The 19,769-nt window shown below is 47.7% G+C and overlaps 10 protein-coding genes across 10 annotated transcripts; 7 read left to right on the plus strand and 3 right to left on the minus strand.

Moving 5' to 3' along the window:
- Positions 1–348: 348 nt before the first annotated feature.
- Positions 349–1,513, plus strand: VE01_08287 (uncharacterized protein; the record flags this gene model as incomplete). Its single annotated transcript, XM_018277713.2, has 4 exons — positions 349–573; positions 638–951; positions 1,038–1,449; positions 1,506–1,513. Exons 1-4 carry the CDS (start codon positions 492–494, stop codon positions 1,511–1,513), a joined length of 816 nt encoding a protein of 271 aa, XP_018127317.1. The 5' UTR covers positions 349–491.
- Positions 1,514–1,619: 106 nt separating this feature from the next.
- Positions 1,620–3,046, minus strand: VE01_08288 (uncharacterized protein). Its single transcript, XM_018277714.2, has 2 exons — positions 2,225–3,046; positions 1,620–2,169 (listed from the first exon to the last, which is right to left on the minus strand). The coding sequence occupies exons 1-2, from the start codon at positions 2,998–3,000 to the stop codon at positions 1,863–1,865; spliced, it is 1,083 nt and encodes a 360-aa protein (XP_018127324.1). The 5' UTR covers positions 3,001–3,046; the 3' UTR covers positions 1,620–1,862.
- A 393-nt stretch (positions 3,047–3,439) lies between these two features.
- Positions 3,440–4,742, minus strand: VE01_08289 (uncharacterized protein). Its single transcript, XM_059463952.1, has 4 exons — positions 4,296–4,742; positions 4,174–4,240; positions 3,689–4,120; positions 3,440–3,635 (listed from the first exon to the last, which is right to left on the minus strand). Exons 1-4 carry the CDS (start codon positions 4,633–4,635, stop codon positions 3,455–3,457), a joined length of 1,020 nt encoding a protein of 339 aa, XP_059319430.1. The 5' UTR covers positions 4,636–4,742; the 3' UTR covers positions 3,440–3,454.
- A 177-nt stretch (positions 4,743–4,919) lies between these two features.
- On the plus strand, positions 4,920–7,298 carry VE01_08290 (uncharacterized protein). The gene is made up of 6 exons (XM_018277716.2): positions 4,920–5,122; positions 5,183–5,915; positions 5,970–6,023; positions 6,089–6,749; positions 6,798–6,986; positions 7,038–7,298. The coding sequence occupies exons 1-6, from the start codon at positions 5,034–5,036 to the stop codon at positions 7,175–7,177; spliced, it is 1,866 nt and encodes a 621-aa protein (XP_018127266.2). The 5' UTR covers positions 4,920–5,033; the 3' UTR covers positions 7,178–7,298.
- Positions 7,299–7,540: 242 nt separating this feature from the next.
- VE01_08291 (uncharacterized protein) lies at positions 7,541–8,693 on the plus strand. The gene is made up of 2 exons (XM_018277717.2): positions 7,541–8,246; positions 8,313–8,693. Exons 1-2 carry the CDS (start codon positions 7,639–7,641, stop codon positions 8,584–8,586), a joined length of 882 nt encoding a protein of 293 aa, XP_018127327.1. The 5' UTR covers positions 7,541–7,638; the 3' UTR covers positions 8,587–8,693.
- A 531-nt stretch (positions 8,694–9,224) lies between these two features.
- Positions 9,225–11,096, plus strand: VE01_08292 (uncharacterized protein). The gene is made up of 4 exons (XM_018277718.2): positions 9,225–9,544; positions 9,622–10,177; positions 10,239–10,366; positions 10,419–11,096. The coding sequence occupies exons 1-4, from the start codon at positions 9,443–9,445 to the stop codon at positions 10,944–10,946; spliced, it is 1,314 nt and encodes a 437-aa protein (XP_018127267.1). The 5' UTR covers positions 9,225–9,442; the 3' UTR covers positions 10,947–11,096.
- A 293-nt stretch (positions 11,097–11,389) lies between these two features.
- Positions 11,390–13,189, plus strand: VE01_08293 (uncharacterized protein). Its single transcript, XM_018277719.2, has 4 exons — positions 11,390–11,686; positions 11,752–11,876; positions 11,932–12,497; positions 12,553–13,189. Exons 1-4 carry the CDS (start codon positions 11,512–11,514, stop codon positions 12,998–13,000), a joined length of 1,314 nt encoding a protein of 437 aa, XP_018127268.1. The 5' UTR covers positions 11,390–11,511; the 3' UTR covers positions 13,001–13,189.
- VE01_08294 (uncharacterized protein) lies at positions 12,361–15,427 on the minus strand. Its single transcript, XM_018277720.2, has 4 exons — positions 14,957–15,427; positions 14,015–14,843; positions 13,602–13,963; positions 12,361–13,552 (listed from the first exon to the last, which is right to left on the minus strand). The coding sequence occupies exons 1-4, from the start codon at positions 15,218–15,220 to the stop codon at positions 13,424–13,426; spliced, it is 1,584 nt and encodes a 527-aa protein (XP_018127269.1). The 5' UTR covers positions 15,221–15,427; the 3' UTR covers positions 12,361–13,423.
- Positions 15,428–15,810: 383 nt separating this feature from the next.
- On the plus strand, positions 15,811–18,117 carry VE01_08295 (uncharacterized protein). Its single transcript, XM_018277721.2, has 4 exons — positions 15,811–16,223; positions 16,299–17,603; positions 17,665–17,995; positions 18,051–18,117. The coding sequence occupies exons 1-3, from the start codon at positions 16,031–16,033 to the stop codon at positions 17,694–17,696; spliced, it is 1,530 nt and encodes a 509-aa protein (XP_018127270.2). The 5' UTR covers positions 15,811–16,030; the 3' UTR covers positions 17,697–17,995; positions 18,051–18,117.
- On the plus strand, positions 18,118–19,570 carry VE01_08296 (uncharacterized protein). Its single transcript, XM_018277722.2, has 2 exons — positions 18,118–18,450; positions 18,504–19,570. Exons 1-2 carry the CDS (start codon positions 18,301–18,303, stop codon positions 19,539–19,541), a joined length of 1,188 nt encoding a protein of 395 aa, XP_018127271.1. The 5' UTR covers positions 18,118–18,300; the 3' UTR covers positions 19,542–19,570.
- The last annotated feature ends 199 nt before the right edge of the window (positions 19,571–19,769 follow it).

The following is a 19,769-nucleotide window of genomic DNA, read 5'->3' on the forward strand; positions in this document are numbered from 1 at the left end:
GGACTGTCATACAATCAGCATACGACGACTACCAATTTGTATGGTGTACTGATAAGGTAGTCGGAAGTCCGCCGAGTGTGTCTGTAGATCCTGGGCTTGGCGGGGGCCGGGTCCGGGGGTGATGGGTGTAGTGGGATTTGGGTTCGCCAATGGGAATCCAATGGCGGAGTTGCGGGTGTTGGTTGGTTGTGTGGAGTGCCAGGATTTCCCGGGGACATCGTGCCCCGGACAGCATCCTGGTATGTGGCTGCCACATGTGCCGTGGATGGAACCCTGTCGTCCTCGTTACGAGGCAGGTGTGTCGAGACGAGGTGATGGGGATCATCAAGTTATAGGAACGACGTGCGACAACGGACAGCTCGAGGGCATATATAAACGATTTCGTCAGCTTTGACCACAAAATATCACTCTTAGAAACCAATACATCGTCATTATCAGCATTATCTTCTCCCGAATTTTACTTTTTCGATATACAGAATTCAACCGATATCATGGGTAGCGAAGTAACTGCTGCGGCGGCCTCACACCTCCCCGTCCAGATGCAAGTCAATCTTGGAGGAAAAATAATTGCCAGTATGCATTCATTCTTCTATTGCTCTGTCCACCTCAGTATTTTCTAACAAGTTTACCCAACTAGTTACTGGCGCAAATCGTGGCATTGGTCTCGGCATCGCTGAGTGCTGTTTGGCCAACGGCGCCTCAAAAGTATACAGCATTGATTACGCAGACGATGTTGGCGACGACTTCAAAACCCTCTCAAAAGTGTACCCGGGCCAGCTATTTGCTCTGAAGGCGGATGTGACGAAGGAGCAGAGTATTACGGAAGCTATCGACAAGGTGCTTGAAGAGGCGGGCGCATTGCACGGTGTGGTGGTCAACGCAGGACGAACAAATCACAAGAGTGCGCTCGAGTTCACGACTGAAGAGATTGAGGCCTTGTTTGCTGTTAACGTGAGTTCCCATCTCCCCCTCTCTCAATTTTCTTTCATGCTCCCCCCCTCCCTGTTAGAAATGACCCTTGCTAACGCGAAATGCAGCTTTTCGGAGCCTTCTACACTGCCCGCGTCGCCGCTCGCGCTTTTATCAAACAAAACGTCAAGGGAAGCATCGTATTCACAGCATCGATGGCTAGTTACCGCCCCAACAAAGTCGTCCCCTCGACACCATACGGTGCCTCGAAGGGTGGAGTCCGCAACATGACACATACGTTAGCCATGGAATGGGCACAGTACGGTATCCGAGTGAACTCCGTCTCTCCCGGACTTGTGAAGACGGCTATGACTTACTGGGTTGAGAAGCAAGCCGATTGGGAGACGCAATTGAAGTACTACCGGGGCATCCCGAGGCTCGCAGAGGTGCAGGAGTTGGGTGGAGCATATGTTTATCTGCTGAGTGATTCTGCAAGTTATACAACTAGCATTGATATCCCAGTGAACGGTGTTATTGGCAGTAAGTATTGATTCTACGTTGTCTAATCTACTCTAATCATACTGACAACTTTCTAGTCTGCTAAACGATTTACATAGAACGTCATGAATTAATAGAAATAGAGTATATAAAATGCAGAAGTAAATCATTTCTTATACGCTATGGTACATCATTGTGATTGTTTGATATTTGTGAGATTGTGGGCCGATTAGTATTGTCAATGTCTAGTATAACGCTCACGATCTGCGTTGTGAAAAGGTTTCTGTAGTTGTGGTGACAATAGGATCAATCCGCCATGGGGTATATAAGTAGGTCGCAGGTTCGAGAGCCACAGGGAGTAAAATAAACTAGTCTGGCTGGTGCTGTTGCTGTCAATCGGTGATTGATCTTATATTTCTCGGAGCTAGAAAGAAGAGAAACTGCCTTTCCTGCTTTCACAACCCAAGCAAATCCCCTTTCAGCTCCGGGTTTAACTGTGCCCTCCACATCTTTTTCTCATTCAATAAAAACATCTCCCCTCCCTTCCCAAAGCAAAAGTTTGCACATCCACCAGGGACATAAACCTTTCCAATCAACATTCCTCCAGGGCTCCAGACGTGCACTCCATCTCCACATCCACTGTATACGTTCCCCTCTGTGTCGCATTTGATACCATCAGGGATACCCACATCAGCAAAGGCGAACAGTCGCTTATTGGCGAGGAATGGACCACCGTGGCGTGTTATAACGTCAAATGCATATCTGTGAAGAGTTGTCAATTGGACGTATTCGTTTTGCGGACAAATGGTATACTTACATGGAGGCAGCCTTCGCCGGAGAATAAATCCCAGAAGTATGTGTACAGCCAGCCATACCTGCAGTGTCCGTAATGTACAAAGTCAGCTGGTCAGGAGAGAAACATAGTCCATTTGGTTTCGTGAGGCTGTCATCCATCGCCCTGATATCTCCGGTTCCGGGATCGTATCGGTATGTCTGTGGGGGCAATTGTGGCAATGGTCGAATGCCCTGTTCATGCCCGTATGTTGGGTCCGTAAACCAGATACTCCCGTCCTTGTGAATGACCACATCATTGACCGAATTAAATTGTCGTCCGTGATAATCACTTATGATCATTTCAGTCTTATACGGCTCCTCCGGCTTCATGTAGACCAGACCGCCAGGCTCAGTGAGAGAGCCCTGCTCACAGAACAAGATGCCTTCCCGATAATTGACGCCGCCATTAGCTAAAACAATGTCTGGCTCGATACTATCGACATGATAGCCTTTCCAATCGTTGTAAACTCTCGAAATCTGGACATATTTCTCCCCAGCGCAGAGTAGATGGTTGCTCGTGATATATACTTCTCCCGTGGCAGGCATATACACACCTGCCTCGTGAGCAAATGGTTCAATTTGTTCTGCGATGACTTTGATAGTGGGGTTGCTGCCCAGTATCTGAGAGAAGCGTTCATCGTGAAGGACAAAGCCTCCTTCTGGGAGACAGCCCTCGGCGAATGGTTCTCGGAAGTATTTTTTACGCATTGAAGCAAGCTCCTTGCGAGGATAGACGATGCATGACTCCGAGACAGACATTTTTGCTGTAGACGTCGTTTTAGGCCACAAGTCAAAAAGTTGGAGGAGCCGGGTTGAAGGTAAAGGTGGGGTGGGTCATGACCGAAATATATATAGTTGTTTTGTTAGGCGCGCGTCTCGTTTATCACGCAACCTCCCGGAAACAGCCAGAACTTATTACACAAAGCCATGTGTAAAGTGGATAATGGTATATGCGCCTGTTTTCCCCTTTTTGAACCTCTTATCAGTACTCTTTTTAATGGTTATTAAATATGAGATTTATAGGAGAATGGAAAGTGTTGTCGCCGTTGATAATTATACTATATGAATCTTGTGACCCATGAAATTGTCATTCATTTATGACCAATTTATTACATGAATTCAGACAAGAGCCACTGTAATTGCCCAAATTATCATACACAATGTGGACTTTTTGCATTGATATAGTTGTTTCATTATACTCGTAGAATTGGTATTAACAAACTGTGTATCCACCATCAACCTTTATTTCTTGCCCAGTGATATACCTCGATGCAGCAGAAGATAAGAACGCAACGGTTCCCATGAGTTCTTCTGGTGCCCCCATCTTGCCTTGGGGGATTTTGGATTCCCACTCTGCCTTTAATCCAGGGTTGTCGACAAGAATTTGAGCGTCCCTAAGGCGGAGTCAGCATCAGAGAGAATGCAGAATAGTATGATATCGACTCACATGGCAATTTCAGTAAGCATGTACCCTGGGCTTAGACAATTCACGCGGATATCCTTATTCGCCCACTCGACCGCTAAACTTGCAGCCAAATGCCTGACGGCCGCTTTGCTTGCATTGTACAAGGCCTGTGGCTGGGGCACATTCACAATGCTGCCAGAGATACTTCCGATAAACACCATGTTTCCGGCTATTTGACGTTCCATCATGTGCTTCGCAACGCCTGTCGCGAAATAGTAGGTACCTTCAACATTTACGCCCAACATCCGCTTGATCCGTTCTGGCTGGAAATCGATGGCGTCACAATTCTCACAGAAGCCTGCGCAAGTTACCAGATTTGTGATCTGTGAATGCTGCGTGAGGATTTCGGCAATGGCAGCGTCGACATCGGATTTCGCGGAGACATCGGCATAGTGAGCTGTTACTTTGGGAGTCCTTTTCGGACACTAGTTAGAGCATGAGACATTGGGACGAAGGGGAAGGCTCACTTTTGATTGGGGTATGTCTCTGAAAATAATCTCGCAATGGCTACAGCTTGCTTTTTTGCCTCATCTTCTGTTCATGAATTAGTACAGCTTTATGTATCAATGAAGGGTAGATTGTAACTTGCTGTTTATGTCAACAATTGCTAAATCAGCTCCGCTCATAACGAGCGCCTTGCTCATCGCGAGGCCAAGTCCTCTCGCTCCGCCAGTAATTACTGCCGTCTTTCCTGTGAGCGAGAAGAAGGGCAATGTTGGATTGAAAGCTGGCGTAGTAGCGCCTGCATTCTCTCGACTATTCTTTGACATTGTTCCCGCTTTGATTGATCCGTCTACCTGTGATATTTGCTGGAGCTTTGCGTAATTTTGGAAGGTTCTTATCGGAGTCCGGCTCGTACGCGCAAGGTTTATCGGCGGCCAACAGCGAAGAGCTCTTCTTGCAGTTGACAACGTTCGTAGGGAAGACATGGTGTAAGAAATATTTGTAGAGGTTCACGGTTCCATAAACATAAGTTAGAGCAGATACATAGCATCACAAAATCTCCATCATACCGTCGAATCGTCAGAAGTTTATGGTAATGCGGGGTGAACAAGCAAGACAAAAGTGACCCACAGGGACGACACTAGCTCTGACCCCGAGACGAGGCACAATCTAGGTCGGTACGGGGAAGGCTAAACTAGATAAGGCCCTGGAAACGAACCCGCAATCGACAAAAGGCGGGGATCGACCATATCTCGGAAGTTAGTCGGCAGCTATCTATTGAACACCACTCCATGCAGCATGGACGTAAAAGGGAGTAGAGCACGCCTGCATTTATCCTCGTTCCGACACTTCTTCATTCCGGTGTGGATATCCACGTGGAGCTATGGACACAACACGGCGTCTCGCGAGTGAGGCACCGCCTCGAAAGAAACGAAAAACCCGCGGTCGCGGGCTCCGTAAATCCACAGGATGGTAATTCATCTTCCCGCCCGAGCATCGACAGTTTAGCCCAAGCTGACATGAACGAACTAGTATTACCTGTAAACGACGTCACTTGAAGTGCGATGAAGCTACCCCAGACTGTGGACCTTGCTCAAAAAGCCGACAAGTCTGTCTATATGCAGCCTCTACTCAGATGCAAGGCTCCCTTCAAACGGGACAAGATAGTGCAGATGCAGATGCTCACAGACCCTCTACATCGCAATGGCATTCCACATACCCGGATCCTGATCGTGAGCAAGCTGCAAGTGGTTTGCTGCGATTGACCGCCGAGGCTGCAGCTGCCTCATCATCATTGCCTGTAGATGCAATATCCCCACCGACCGACACGCCGTACTTAGAATCCTCTGTTCAAGAGCAGTTTGAAGCAGATACGGAAATAGCACTCACTCCCCCTGATGCTGCTTTCTATAGATGGTTTAACCTGCTCGCTAGTGATCTCACTTCAGAAAAGGCAGGTGGAACACGCCTTTGGACATCTTTGACAGGTGTACCAGAGACAAGTGCGCCAGAGACGAGCGCAGTAGATACAATCGATAGTTTACATTTACCGGTATCTTCACATCAAACATCTACAGATAGTCTCTTAGTTCAGGATGTTTCTCTCCTGGCATCCCCCGCCCCGAATGTGTCCGCGTCTTTCTCATCAAGACCACCGTATACCAAACCCCCAGATCAAGATGCATGGCAAGGGTCCGAACCAGCAAAGTTATCAGATCAGGAACATGACCTTTTCGAAAATTTCGTGACTAAACTAAGTGCTTGGGTGTGTCTATCTCTGATTTTGCACCCGTTGCATAGACTAATAATTACTATTCAGATCGATCTTTATGACCCAACAAGGGGTTTTGCTATTTTAGTACCACACCTAGCAGTAAGTGGATGCCTTTGAGACAGGCTGAGACAAGCCTCTCTATCTCACTCACTAATGAACCTTAGATGCATGACGCCGGCTTAATGAATGCCATCTTGGCACTATCGGCGCGGCAACTATCAATAAATATCAATGCCACAGAGGAGCAACGAGACCGCAATATTGGGTTGCAATACTACTACGAGACCCTCCATTACGTACAGCAAGCTATGCATTACGATTCTTACACCGTTAGCCGTGAGCTCTTAGCAACAGCACTTATAATTTCTACATATGAAATGCTAGATGACTTTCGAAGTGGCTGGGAGCGACATTTGAAGGGTGTCTTCTGGATTCAAAGAAGTCAAGTCATCCACGGAGATTCAGGAGGGCTACAACAAGCCATATGGTGGGCGTGGCTGCGCCAGGATATATGGGCAGCCTTCCGCGAGCGTCGCAAGACCCTGAGTTTCTGGACTCCGGCAAAGCCCTATACTGCTATGACTTCTTATGAAGTGGCTACTCGGATTTTATGGATATTCGCAAAGGTTGTCGACTATTGCTCGGAAGAAGCAATCCAAGCTGGCGAAGGAAATCTGCAATTGAGAATAGACAAGGCAGGAAGCATATTTGAAATGCTAGATGAGTGGCAGAATAATCTCTCGGTTGAGTTTGCCCCTTTAGCTGGAAGGAAGGGCAACCCATCTGATGTTTTTGAACCGATCTGGATACATCCGCCAGCGTTCGGTAAGCTGCTCAATTTAACCACTGTATATCCGCTGACCTGTAATAAAGGCAATTCTATCCAGGTCCATTGTGCTGGTCGTATTCTTATCCTCCTCCATAAACCTTCTCTTAAAGGTATGCGGGAATACATGGCAAATCAGAAGCTATTAGCAAAGGCCGCCGAGACTGTCTGTGGGATTGCCATGACTTTGACTGATGCTGCCTCGAGCCTGGTGTCGTCTCAATGCTTGTACATTGGTATGTGGAATTTATATCCAGACAGGCTGCATATGCTAAAATTAGTTATAGCTGGATTATGTATTCAAGACTCTCGGCAGAGGGAGGCTGTCATATCTCTCATTGATGCCTGCCACCGAAGGACGGGTTGGCCGACTCGGTCTCTAAGTCATGATCTCAGAGAAGAATGGCAGCAGTCAGATGTCGAGTGATTTAACCTCTTCTGGACACTAAAGGTTTACAGTATGTACGCTTATGAATTATGAGTTACGAATTGTAAAGATGGGCATAATCTATAGCTTATGATGTATAACAAATATGATTTATCTGGATGAAGTAATTCGCCATTCTTTCTTCCTGGGACCAATCCCGAGATACTTAAATGCCTATGGGTCAAAACCAAACCTTATATGCCCCATAGTTATCCGTAGCCATTAATAGCATCAGATCGGAATCTAACCTGCCGAATTACATCGCGGGGTTAGTGACGCAACAGGTGACCATTACCCGAGGGACGCGTCTCGAGGCTACCACCGATAACCGGACTATAGTAATCCGTCTAGTTCAGCATCAACAAAACAGTTATGTATGAACTAAAAAAGGCTTCTGCCTTCCTTGTCCCCAAAACAATATTTTCCAGCACATCTTTTATATTCCACTACCTTTAGCAACTATGGCTCCTCCGCCTGACTGGAAATTATCAAACAAGAGCAATGTAGTGCTCACCGCCGCCGAAAAGGGCAAATATGGCGTTATAGCAGCTATAGCATACAACATCGAACATATCATCGGCTTCATAAAAGCGGCGGAGGTCGCCAAATCACCTATCATCATTCAATTTTTCCCCTGGGCGGTGACATATTCTTCTGGATTACTCATTCGAACCGCTGCAGACGCCATATCTCGCTCGCCCTTACGAGACCATATTGTATTACATATGGACCATGCCCAGGATTACAACTTGATCAAAGAATGCGCCGACAATTTGCCGTTCGATAGTATAATGGTTGATATGAGCCACTATGAAAAAGAAGAAAATCTGCGCAAAACACGCGAGTTGGTGGCCTATTGTCAGGAGAAGTGCATAGCGACTGAAGCCGAGCCTGGTCGTATAGAAGGAGGGGAAGACGGCGTCGTGGACACGGAAGGTTTGGAGGGAAGCAAAACTACTCCTGAGGAGGTCGACGAGTTTGTAGATACAGGAGTTGATGCTCTTGCGCCGGCGTTTGGGAACATGCATGGAGAGTATTGGAGTATTGGGCCACAATTGGATTTCCTTCGGTAAGTAACAACCGTCCAAGCTGCGTGATTATCTACACTGCTAACGCTTTGGTCCTCCTCTTTCAGCCTTGGCCAGATCCGCAAAAACATTAGTAGCAGAGTTCGAATTGCTCTGCACGGTACCAATGGCTTCCAGGAAGATCTATTGAAGAAATGTATCGCGGAGGGATGTTCTAAGATTAACGTGAACCGACTCGTTCTGGATGATTACTACGACCACCTAAAAGCAAATGCGCCTACCATGTCACAGACGCAGCTTATGACCGAGGGGACGCAAAAGGTAGTCGACCTCACAGTGAAGTGGATGGAAATCTGTGGTAGCGCCGGGAAAGCAGTTTAATGATACATTATCAGAAGTTATAAAAGCATACATACAATTGAAGCCTTCGAACTTTTGAATGGCACGAGAACATATCATGTTTTATCACGAGACGAATGAAATTGGTGCCAATCACACCCGAATCTTCTCAGTTTTGGGTCAGTTAGTAACAACCATCCGAACCATCCGCTTCCAAATCCACGTTCTATAGCTATAGGTACTTTGCCTACTCGAGTGCCGTGGATTTACGTACGTAACAGGCAAGGTTCAGGCATGTCCCTCGGGCCCACTTCGGCCGGACCCTCATCCTATCCCCGTGGGCTCTTCTTTCACCTCCACACGGCCCGAAAGAGGCGTTTTAAGCTTCTGGCTCACCTCTGTACGGTTTCATGCAGATCACGGCGATGAAAAATGTCTTCGGCGCCTTGTTTATAGTTGTTGGTCTGGCATTCTCAGTGTTTATAAGTGATAATTGTACTTGTTAACGTACCGGTTAACGGGCCGATTGCCCCAGGTAACTTTGAAACAACCCCGTACCTGTCTCCTTGGCTGGGGTCTAAATACGTGTCTATTATTGGCTTTTATTAGAGTGGCATTTCACGGAAGGATTCATGCGAATATTTGTCGCGGGGTTATGCTTAATGGGCTTAAGCGCAACTATTCCACTAATTAAGACATCGGCCCTTTGCTGCTTATATTTTTGTAGATCCTTACTACTGTTACTATATCCACAGTTGTCAAATAGCTTAACAAAGAGTTTATATATTTGACGATGGAGGCGTTTTGAGGGGATGATCCCTCACTCCATTCCGAAGGGGGTGGAAAACTATTGCCACTTGGGTACGATTACACGTCTACTTACGCTAAGAACGTCAACATGAAAGCCTCAATAAAGATATGCTTGGCCGCCGTGCTTTCTACATCAAGCTGGTGGTCTCATTCGATGGTAGACGCCAAATCGGTGTTTGCCCACTACATGGTATGCCTCCTTGAAGTCAAAACAATTAGAGCATCCATGTTTGCATTTATGGAGTTAAGTGGCGGCTAACAAGACAGCTTTCAACTCTCGATCCGAATACTGATCACGCCAAGCAAGATATTGACCAGGCCATAGCAGTGGGACTCGACGCATTTGCAGTCAATGTTGGAGCTCCAGGGGCAGATTTTTCGAAGAACACCCTGCGGCAGTTGTTTGATTACGCGAGAGACAAGCCATTCAAGCTATTTCTCAGTTTCGATTTTTATGCAGCCGGCGACATAGGAGCACATCAGGAGTTTTTCAACCTGTGGAGAAACGAGGCTGCGTATTTGAATTATGGGCCTCAAAACCTCCCAGTGGTTTCCTCGTTCAGTGGAGGCTCACTCGGCCCGGATGTGTGGCGAAACTTCAAGGAAACAAACAATGTCTACTTGCTTCCCAATCTAGAGGGCGACGCGGATTACTACAACAATCCCACAGCATTTTTCCAGAAATGGGGCAATGCAATTGATGGTGTCTTCTCCTGGGAAACGGCTTGGCCCGACGCTTCGAATACCCCAGTGAATGTGACCTCTGAGAAGGACGTTGCAGTTAAGAATGCAGCGGATAGGGCAGGGAAGTCTTACATGATGGGTAAGAAGAGTTGTCTCTAAATTCAGACGAGCAAAACCGATGATGTTCTAACATATGGCAGGATTATCTTCACTGCAGTACAAGCACTGCTGTGGCGATTCTTGGTATCGTTCTGGCGAGACCAACCTCCCTGAACGAATGACACAGATCCTCTCCTTAAAACCTGAACTAACTGAGGTCATGACCTGGGTAAGTAGCTTAACTTTTTCTACATTTATTCAGCTAGTTAACTCAACATTAGAATGATGCCGGTGAAAGCCACTATATCGGCCAATGCTGGCCTGAAGGGCTCCCTGAAGAAATCCTCCAATACGGAAACTCGGAGACCTATCCTCATGACGGATGGCAGCCCTTAATCACCTCATTCATCAATGCGTTCAAAAACGGCGAAGAAGCCAGCCAGATGAAGCCCAGTGGTGATAGTCCAATTGGCGCCCTGTGGTACCGAGGCGTCATGGCTCCCTGTGACACCGGACTGCGAGGCTCAGGGGCGGCAATAAATTCCGTCAACTATGCCGTTGTCCTTCCTCCGACAACTCAAGGGGCGCGCATTCAAGTCTCCAGTGGTGGTCAGGTATTAAGCAATGTTCCGGCCCACGAAGGCTTAAATTACAACGCAATCGGTGGCATGGTGACCGGCCCACAGAAACTCGAGATTTTGGATCAGAGTGGCGCTGTTATTGCTTCAGCGTCTAGCAAAGTGGATGTTTCAAATGGTCCACAGGGCGGTTTCTGCAACTTCAATTACTACGTGGCTGGCATTCAGTAAGAATCTGCTTACGACCACGACTTATTCAAGCTGAAGTCCCAAATCGTCAAACCCCGACAGCGACCGGCATGAACAGTCTGAGGAGGTAATTTGTGTTAGCTCTCCAGTAAAAATTAAAGTGTATCTGCAGAGTAAATATTATGTCTAGGGAGTTACGATAATTTATTGAAACTCCACGCAGTGCTTACTCTCCTAACTATCTGAGTTTTTGTTGTGTGGGTGAAGCTGTTTCGAACATAAATATACCACCTTCCTAATATCGATGATCTACCTGTGATAGTTGACGAGGATAGAACGCGGGCTCATGATTCGTCAATTTGGACCTGGTCTTGCGTGCTCAACAGTGCATCCCTGGCCGACGCCGTCGTGCTTAGCTAACATGTGGAGAAAAACTAAAAATGTCACTTTGAAGGATTTGAGTCCATTTTGCTGAAACTGTATAGTAAAAATAAAAAAATTCCCTTGACTGGAGCGATCCGTAAATTCGCACAACCGTGCTGCCCTGCTTATCCCTCGTTTCGCCTCCGCTGAGCCGTTGTTAGGGGTATTTCCAGTACGGTCCATCATGGAAGCTGGCAAGGAGTTGAGCGAGGATACCACAGAATCAAAGGACACAGAGAGGTGTACGGAGGCTGAATGCAGCCAGGAAACAGATAACGGTCTCGATGGAGGGTTTGCAGCGTGGTCTGTGGTATTTGGCGCATGGTGCTGCCTTTTCTGCGCATTTGGTTGGGTTAACGGTATGACTACAGCCTTATTGAAGATCTATGTGTGACGAATCCCTAACAAAATTGGAATCTCATAGCTAGTGGTAATTTCCAAGAGTATTATGAGACTCATCAGTTACGCGACTATTCTTCTTCTAGTATTTCATGGATCCTTTCACTGGAGCCTTCTGTTCTCTTCGCCACTGGACTCGTTGTTGGCAAGGTGAGTGTTACGCATCCCTATATATGGCCACACGAATAAGCTGAGACCCAAATAGGTATTTGACAATTATGGGCCTCGGTGGCTCCTTATCACGGGAACATTCCTACATGTGTTTGGTCTAATGATGACTTCGGTCTCCTCTGAGTACTATCAATTTGTACTGGCCCAAGGCATCTGTAGCCCCCTTGGAGCGAGCTTTGTTTTCTACGCCGGGCTCTCTTGCACAGCCACCTGGTTCCAGGAGCGCCGCGCCCTTGCCTTCGGAATCGTGGCGAGCGGCTCGTCTCTGGGTGGAATTGTGTTTCCGATCTTGTTAACCCGACTGCTGCCAACGGTGGGATTCGGATGGTCGTTGCGCATCTCAGGGTTTGTGATTCTGGCTCTGCTTATCATAGCCAACCTGATGGTTCGCTCGAGGATCAAGCCCGTTCCAAGGCCCTTTACCATCAACGACTACACTGACCCCTTCTCAGAGCCAACATTTGTACTACTCATGTTGTCAGTAACCTGTGGATTCTTTGCCATGTTTATTCCAATCAACTACATCGTGCTTGAGGCAGTGAAGAATGGTATAGACGCCAACTTGTCGGGCTACTTACTTGCAATTCTAAACGCCGGAAGGTATGATCTACTCGTTCTGATTTTACAATCCGTTCAACGCTGACCTGTTGGACAGTTTGCCAGGCCGTATCCTACCAGGATACTACGGAGACAAGCTTGGTCGATTTAACGTTATGATTGCCATGTGCGCCTTTTCAGCACTAATATTGCTTGTCATGTGGCTCCCTGGAACTCTGGTTGCTCCCCGCTCCGCAGCCGTGTACGTCGTCACCAGTCTACTATACGGCTTTGCGTCGGGAGCATTTGTAGGGATGGTGCCGGCGCTACTAGGCCAGATCTCTCCCGACATAACGAAGATCGGTGTGCGGCAGGGGGTCCTCTTCACGTGTATCAGCGTCGCGACACTAACAGGAAGTCCTATTGCCGGGGCAATCCTCAGTCAGCAACACGGGGCCTTTTGGGGACTGCAGGTCTTTGCGGGTGTAATGATGGTAGCCTGTGTTCTGTTTCTGATTCTCGCGCGGATAACGCTAGTCGGCTGTGCTTTGAGGGTCAAGGTGTAGACCATTAAGCTGGGCTATCAAAGGAGTAAAAATGGCCATACGGGAAGAGGCACAGGTCTTAAAGACAAGTGTGCTATAGGTTTAGGCGGTGTCCTCTGTGCATACTGTGTAATATGTATTATGATCCTTGCCTGATCTTAGCTGAGGATCGATATCAGCCATTTAACCTGATAGACTTTTGAACGGCAGCATAACACATGATGTTTTATTACCAGGCGAATGAAATTGGCGCCAATCGACCCGAATGTTGGCAAAACTGCCTCCCAAATAACTTCCAGCAATCACAGGATGGGCTAGCTCGCTCAATATGAAACTCATTTCCGCTCTACCGTTCACCAGACGTCTATCGCCACGCCTTTTACATCGCAAAGGAAATCTTGTTTAGAACGTCCATCGCTACAAAGCAATGCCAATGAAATACGCTCATCGGCCGATGTACTTAATCTCAACTGTTCTCAGAAGAGGGTAGGATATTAGCACGGAGATCAATGTAAGCTCATCGCCTACGTCTCCGCCATATAGGCCAATCTTCTTCGCAACTGGAGCGATGTACTAAAATAACATTAGTGGACTAGTATATCAGGAAAAGCAAACGACCAACCCAGGTCTGAGCCATCCCCAGGAAAGAAAATCCAATTCCAATGAGGAGGGACCCCGTTCCAGCGAGACCCCAAGGCATACGCTTCTGGTCCTGCCAAGCACTCAAGTCGTAACCCCCAAGACGTGGGCGAAACCAGAAATGCTCGATGAACAATATCAAGGCAAATGCAAGGGTCCAATAACCTAGTATGGACAGAAGATTGTTAATAATATCTTCAAGAACGTTACGGCCACCGTACGCAAGGGCGAAGGTAGCGGCAGACAGGAGTGTACACCAAACGAAACGAGGGACAGCGATAAAGTGCTTCCCAAGCAGTTGCATCGAAAGAGCGCTGGAGTAGATGTTGACAATGACGTTGCCCACTGTCTGTGATTAGATCGTGCGTTATCAGGTGCTGTTAGAGGCGCACTCACAGAACGACAGGGCGAAAACTATGCACGCAAACTTTCCCCATGCCTCTGGAGGTGACATGATTGTGAGGATAAGGGCGCCTACACCGTTCTCGTGATAGATGGCAGCGAGATCGTGGTTTGCGGCAATAATGCCTCCAAAGCAATTACCCAAGATCCCGACAAAGATAGTTGGAATCAGTAGGCCAAAGTATGTGAGTCCGAACACCAGCCATTTGCTGGTGTTAACAGGATAATGGACATAATAATCGCCAACAATAGGGCACCATGAACTGCATACTCCAAAGATGATGGCAAAGTAGGATAAACAGCCCCCGCTGTAGTCCAGTCCGACGGCTAAGTTAAAGCCGGGGGTTGGGGTAAAGTGTTTAGATGCCTGTCCGTATAGGACGCACATTAATATCGCGGCAAATATCCACGCATATCGCTCATAGTTGTGGATAATAGCGATGCCGAAAAACGAGACAACGAAAGAAATGATGACGATGATGACTATCCCGACAGCAAGGGAAAGACTGCCACCAGATACTGCACGCAATAATTCACCTCCAAGGATGCTGGAAATAGTCGCATAGCCAATGTTAACAATGATGTTGAGTATACTACACAATTTAGCTCCCCAGATACCCAAAGAGTAACGAGCTACTGCGATTTGGCGCAAACCCGTGGGCGGACAAAGCGTGGCAGTAAACGCCGGGATAGTGGATCCAATCACTGTTGCAAATATAGTGAGGATGATTGATGTGTTGACCGAGAGGCCAAATATGGGTCCCAACATGCCGATCTGGATAAGAACGGGGCTGCAGAGCAGGGAAAACCAAAACAGCATCATCTGCTCGACAGTCAGACACAGTTTCCAAGATAACAGCCCAAGGACTCATCCTGCTTCACTGAAGAGGTTCATCGGAGAGTTCTTGGATACGAGACGAATGTGGGATAATTTACATTGAGTTTCTGGGGAGGACTCCGTTTGTCGTCGGGAATGCGCTCCACCCCCATGGCTTCGAATTTCGTGCGCCCATCTATGCGCTTCTCAACGTTGACGAGGAATCGTAGGATGGCATTTCCCTCGCGAATGGTGCGAACTTGCGCATCGTCTAAATTCTCAGGGGGGGTAATGTTCCTATCGCTAGATGTGCCGGCAGAGTCATCATCTATTTGCTCGTGGCCGGCCTGGTTCTGCTTCTCAACGTCCATTGAAGTCGCCATGACAGTGAAAGGTTCCGTAAGGAAAATGGAGACACGATAATCGTACAGGAGATGGTGTTAGTGATGAGAAGGGAGAATGGAACAAAAGGAAAAGAAGGGAAAAGAAACAGCTGAGTCGCCCACAAAATTACACCCTGGTGCCAAAGAGAGACAGGGTGACACTAATGCACACACAAATGGTTGACAGTACCGTTTTGGATTCAAATGCATGCCTGCAGCTGCATTGTAGGATTACAGGCGTTGTTATATCTGACTTTGGTTGATCATTGAATCCGCCTGCTCGCTTCTTCGCCGGCCCCGCTACTCACCGGAATTGTTCGGGGATAAGCTCGCGGAACACATAATATTATCTACGCCATTTAAACGGCAGATAATGTTCAAATCGTGCTTATAGAGGTGTCGTATTCCGAATCTATGATCGGCGTAGTTTATCGTGGACATGCGGGTAAGGCGGCGGGGCCGAGTAACGATGTACTTCGTAAGTGGGCGGGTTTTCATACTTATCAGTAGCAAACATCCACAGTTACAGTAGGGCCCGAATCTAGCGTTTACCTCCATACACTTAGTTTCAGATAAGTTCGCCGCTCCCAGCTTATCTAGCTTGCACAACTTCATGTTATAGACTGGGATAATGAGTTTTCGGCCTTGAACTTTCAGGGGCTAGAACCACGGAAGCCCCTCATCCATCCGCACTAGCGCCCGTTTCTACTCCGCTCGTCGCGCTAGATATAGTGTCAACGACAACAACATCCACAGCTGCGTCGTATTGTCTATTGTTTGAGCGATCAGGACACTAAAACATACAGCACAATGCGTCAGAATACGGTTCAACGTTCACACCATGGATGCGCTAGATGTAAAAGGCGGCGACAGAAATGCGACGAGTTACGGCCCGGTTGCGGCCGATGCATGGAGGCAGGCAGTGAGTGCAGCTATGCTAAGACGTTAAAGTGGTTAGTGGCTCCTCGGAGTGTGGGAAAGAAAAAGAAAGAATTAAACACAGGTAAGCAATGTTGTGGTGGTATAACGCAATATGGGTCTATTCATAAGTGCTCACTAACAGCTTTACTTTCACCAGAGCACTCAGAGGCTATAGCACCAATTACCCCAGGAGCGACAGAGACAGGACCATTAATTTGTTTAAACCCTCCAAGGCAAGGGTATGGGGTAGCGCCAATTGGAACGATGCTGAGTAAAGAAATCGATGCACTGTCATGGTTACCTTTATCCAGTCGTTCGTTGCTTCACCATTTCGTGAACAAGGCATCTCACATTACAGCTTGTCACGCCCATATTCAGACAAGAATATGCCGTCTTATCGTTCCCATGGCACTCCAGACACCGTCCTTACTCTATGCCACAATGGCACTGTCTGCATTACACCGTTCAACGCTCATAGATGGCATGCCGATGAATTTCGATCTCGATGAACTCGTGTCATCGTTCATGGCATCGAGCCTCCAAAACCTTCGTCACGAACTCCAGGCAAAGGAGGGAGTCTCGAAGTACGCTCTTTTGGCAACTATCAGAACACTCTGTGTGTGCGAGATTCATTCTGGCAGAGCAGATGCCAGGTCATGGCGTGTCCATGTTGAAGGTGCGATAGCATTGTTAGGAACAACAAGGGCAATATCGGGTGTTGGTCCTGTCGACGATGGCGAGTCACAATGGCTCATAGGCAGCTGGTATGCGTCTATTGAGTCTCTAATGGCGCTTACCACCCGTCGTGGCCTACCAGGACCTCAAATAGACCAGCTTGGCCCAAGAGTATTGTTACGCGAGACACAAGCAGAAAATCGATATTTAGATATATACAGCGCTTACTCAACAGACCTCAATGATACCTTTAAAAGGATTAGAGCAGCCGCCTGGGAACGTCAGCAGCTAAATGCCAATGCGGACATCACCATTGAGCCATCAAACCGGGATCTAGACGAAGAAGCAGATAGGCTGGAAAGTTCAATTCGAGCTATGATCGGAAATTCATCCTTCCGACCAAACGATCTACAAGTCCTTTCGCAGCACGAAGCACAACAGTTCCAGGCATGTAACGAAACCTATTATCACACTGCTCTCATTCATGTTCTACGACGTGTAAGGCAGCTTCCTCGATCGGATTTACGTGTCCAGGCATCCGTGAAACGAATCATTGAATGCTGCCTCCAGATCACACCTGCGGATGGACTATCCCCTTGGGTGATGTTGACTACGCCCCTCTTTACGGCGGGCTGCGAGGCACTTGGAGAAGACCGTGCTATGGTTCGACAATTACTTCAAAGCATGTATGACTCGCTCAGGATCCGAAACATTCAACGATCACTTGGGATACTGGAAACGAGCTGGAGTAACACAGAGGATAACGATGACTGGGACAGTCTTCTTGGTGAGAAATTCGTGCACGGTTCTCTGCCACAACTTTATATGATATCTAACTCCATGTGAAGGTCAAGATGATATTGATTTCATCCCTTATTGAGCGAAAGCTCTTTTCTAGACTGCCCGTAGAGGGTTAAATTTCAGTCTCGATTAGTACCGCCCTTATTCGACAATAAAGCAAGCCAACCATCACTAAAACCAAAGTTGGTTGACAAGTCTATCCACACGATAAACGACAAGGTTATGGATTGCCTCTTTAGTGAGGCAGTATCGCCAGATATCGCCAGTGAGCGCCATAACATAATAGGAATTCGCCAAGTGATGGGAAGATTGGGGTGGTCAGGTATGAGTTCAGTATCTCGGTCTTCGGACAAGTGAGGGGAAGGCGGGGTGATGATGGTGGGTCCCCTGTCCACGCTTGGCGCTATCGTCATCTCTTACAGTTGCCTATTAGGGACTAGCGTTATAACAGGCGGCTTATCATTATAACCTCACATGAAAATACAAACTTTCTCCAAGGGCTTCCTGATCTTGATTAGTATATATAGAACCTTTTGCGCTTGGCTAATCCATTGAGTAACGTGAGCTTTTGCTAAACATTAGACCCCACAGGTAGGGCCCGACTCCACTATTGAGCTGGCAGTACAAATATTTCGATTCTTGGAGAATCCCCCGAGAACTGTATTTCCTTGAACACAGCAAAAATGGTTATGGGCAAAGTAGTCAGATGTTTGGCGTTAGGTTTATGCCTGGCCACTTTAACCGCCGGCCATGGGCAGCACGCATTTGTTGATCAAGAACAAGAAATCTCCCAAGACCGACTGGCAGAATTACAGAGAAAGTGGAATGATGAGGTAAACAAGTCGCCATTGTACTGGATTATTCTTTGTAGCTTACATGGACATAGTGGGCATTCTCTGGGATCTCGACATTTGCGCATCTGCCGCATCAAAAGTGTCTCGTCCATCCAGGGGAGTTATACGACATTGCCATTATTGGATCTCCATTTGACACGGCTGTGAGTTACAGACCAGGGGCACGCTTTGGACCACGCGCCATTCGTGCAGCATCCGCTCGCCAGACTGCCAATCGTGGTTTCAACCCCCGCGCTGGCTTCAATCCGTACACGTCATGGGCCACCATCATGGACTGCGGTGATATCCCAATCAATCCTTTTGATAATGAACTCGCATACCGCCAAATGACGGAAGCCTTCTCTGAACTCGCCCATCGCCCAAGTAAATCCGGTTCGCAGAAACCTCGTTTAATCACTCTGGGCGGTGACCACAGTCTTGCGCTCCCAGCTCTCCGTGCGCTCAATGAGATTTATGGACCCGTGGCCGTGCTTCACTTTGACGCACATCTCGATACGTGGCACCCGGCAAAGTATCCGTCTGCGTGGACGTCAGAGCAGTCTCATTTCAATCATGGCAGCATGTACTGGATCGCTTCCAACGAGGGTCTCATTGCCAATGGTTCATCGGTCCATGCTGGGTTGAGGACTCGCCTCTCGGGGAGTGGATGGGACGACTACGAAGACGATGATCGCCAGGGATTTTTCCGCATCTCAGCTGACGACATTGATGATATTGGCGGTCCAGCTGGAGTTGCCAAGCTTATCGTTGAAAAGATTGGCACTGAGATTCCGGTGTACCTGAGTGTTGACATTGATGTTGTTGACCCCGGACTCGCTCCCGGAACTGGAACGCCCGAGCCTGGTGGATGGACAAGCAGGGAGTTAATAAGGATTTTGAGAAATGTCGAGGGGTTGAACGTTGTTGGAGCTGACATTGTAGAGGTCGCCCCAGCGTATGATGGAAGGGGTGAGCAGACGGCACTGGTGGCTGCACAAGTTGTCTATGAGATATTGACAAGTATGGTCAAGAGGGGTTTGCCTGTTGCGAAGGTTTCAAGCTCGAAGGACAATGTTAAGTCCGAGCTTTAGATATGTTTTATATATACCAAATACACCTGCTTGAATGCCGAACCCGTTATATCCACTTATCCGCGGTGTTCTTAACCAGCGTAGAGAATCCAACTCAAGCGCAGACATATATCAATGGCTAGTCTTCCCCGCATCTACAGCTAGTAAATAAATCGGGTCTTCCATTCCGGCACAGGGATAACATCCGTCAAGCAAATAAAGGTCGCATGCTTATGTCGAAGAAGTTAT

This window comes from Pseudogymnoascus verrucosus (assembly GCF_001662655.1).
Source record: "Pseudogymnoascus verrucosus strain UAMH 10579 unplaced genomic scaffold scaffold_47, whole genome shotgun sequence".
Classification (NCBI taxonomy): domain Eukaryota; kingdom Fungi; phylum Ascomycota; class Leotiomycetes; order Thelebolales; family Thelebolaceae; genus Pseudogymnoascus; species Pseudogymnoascus verrucosus.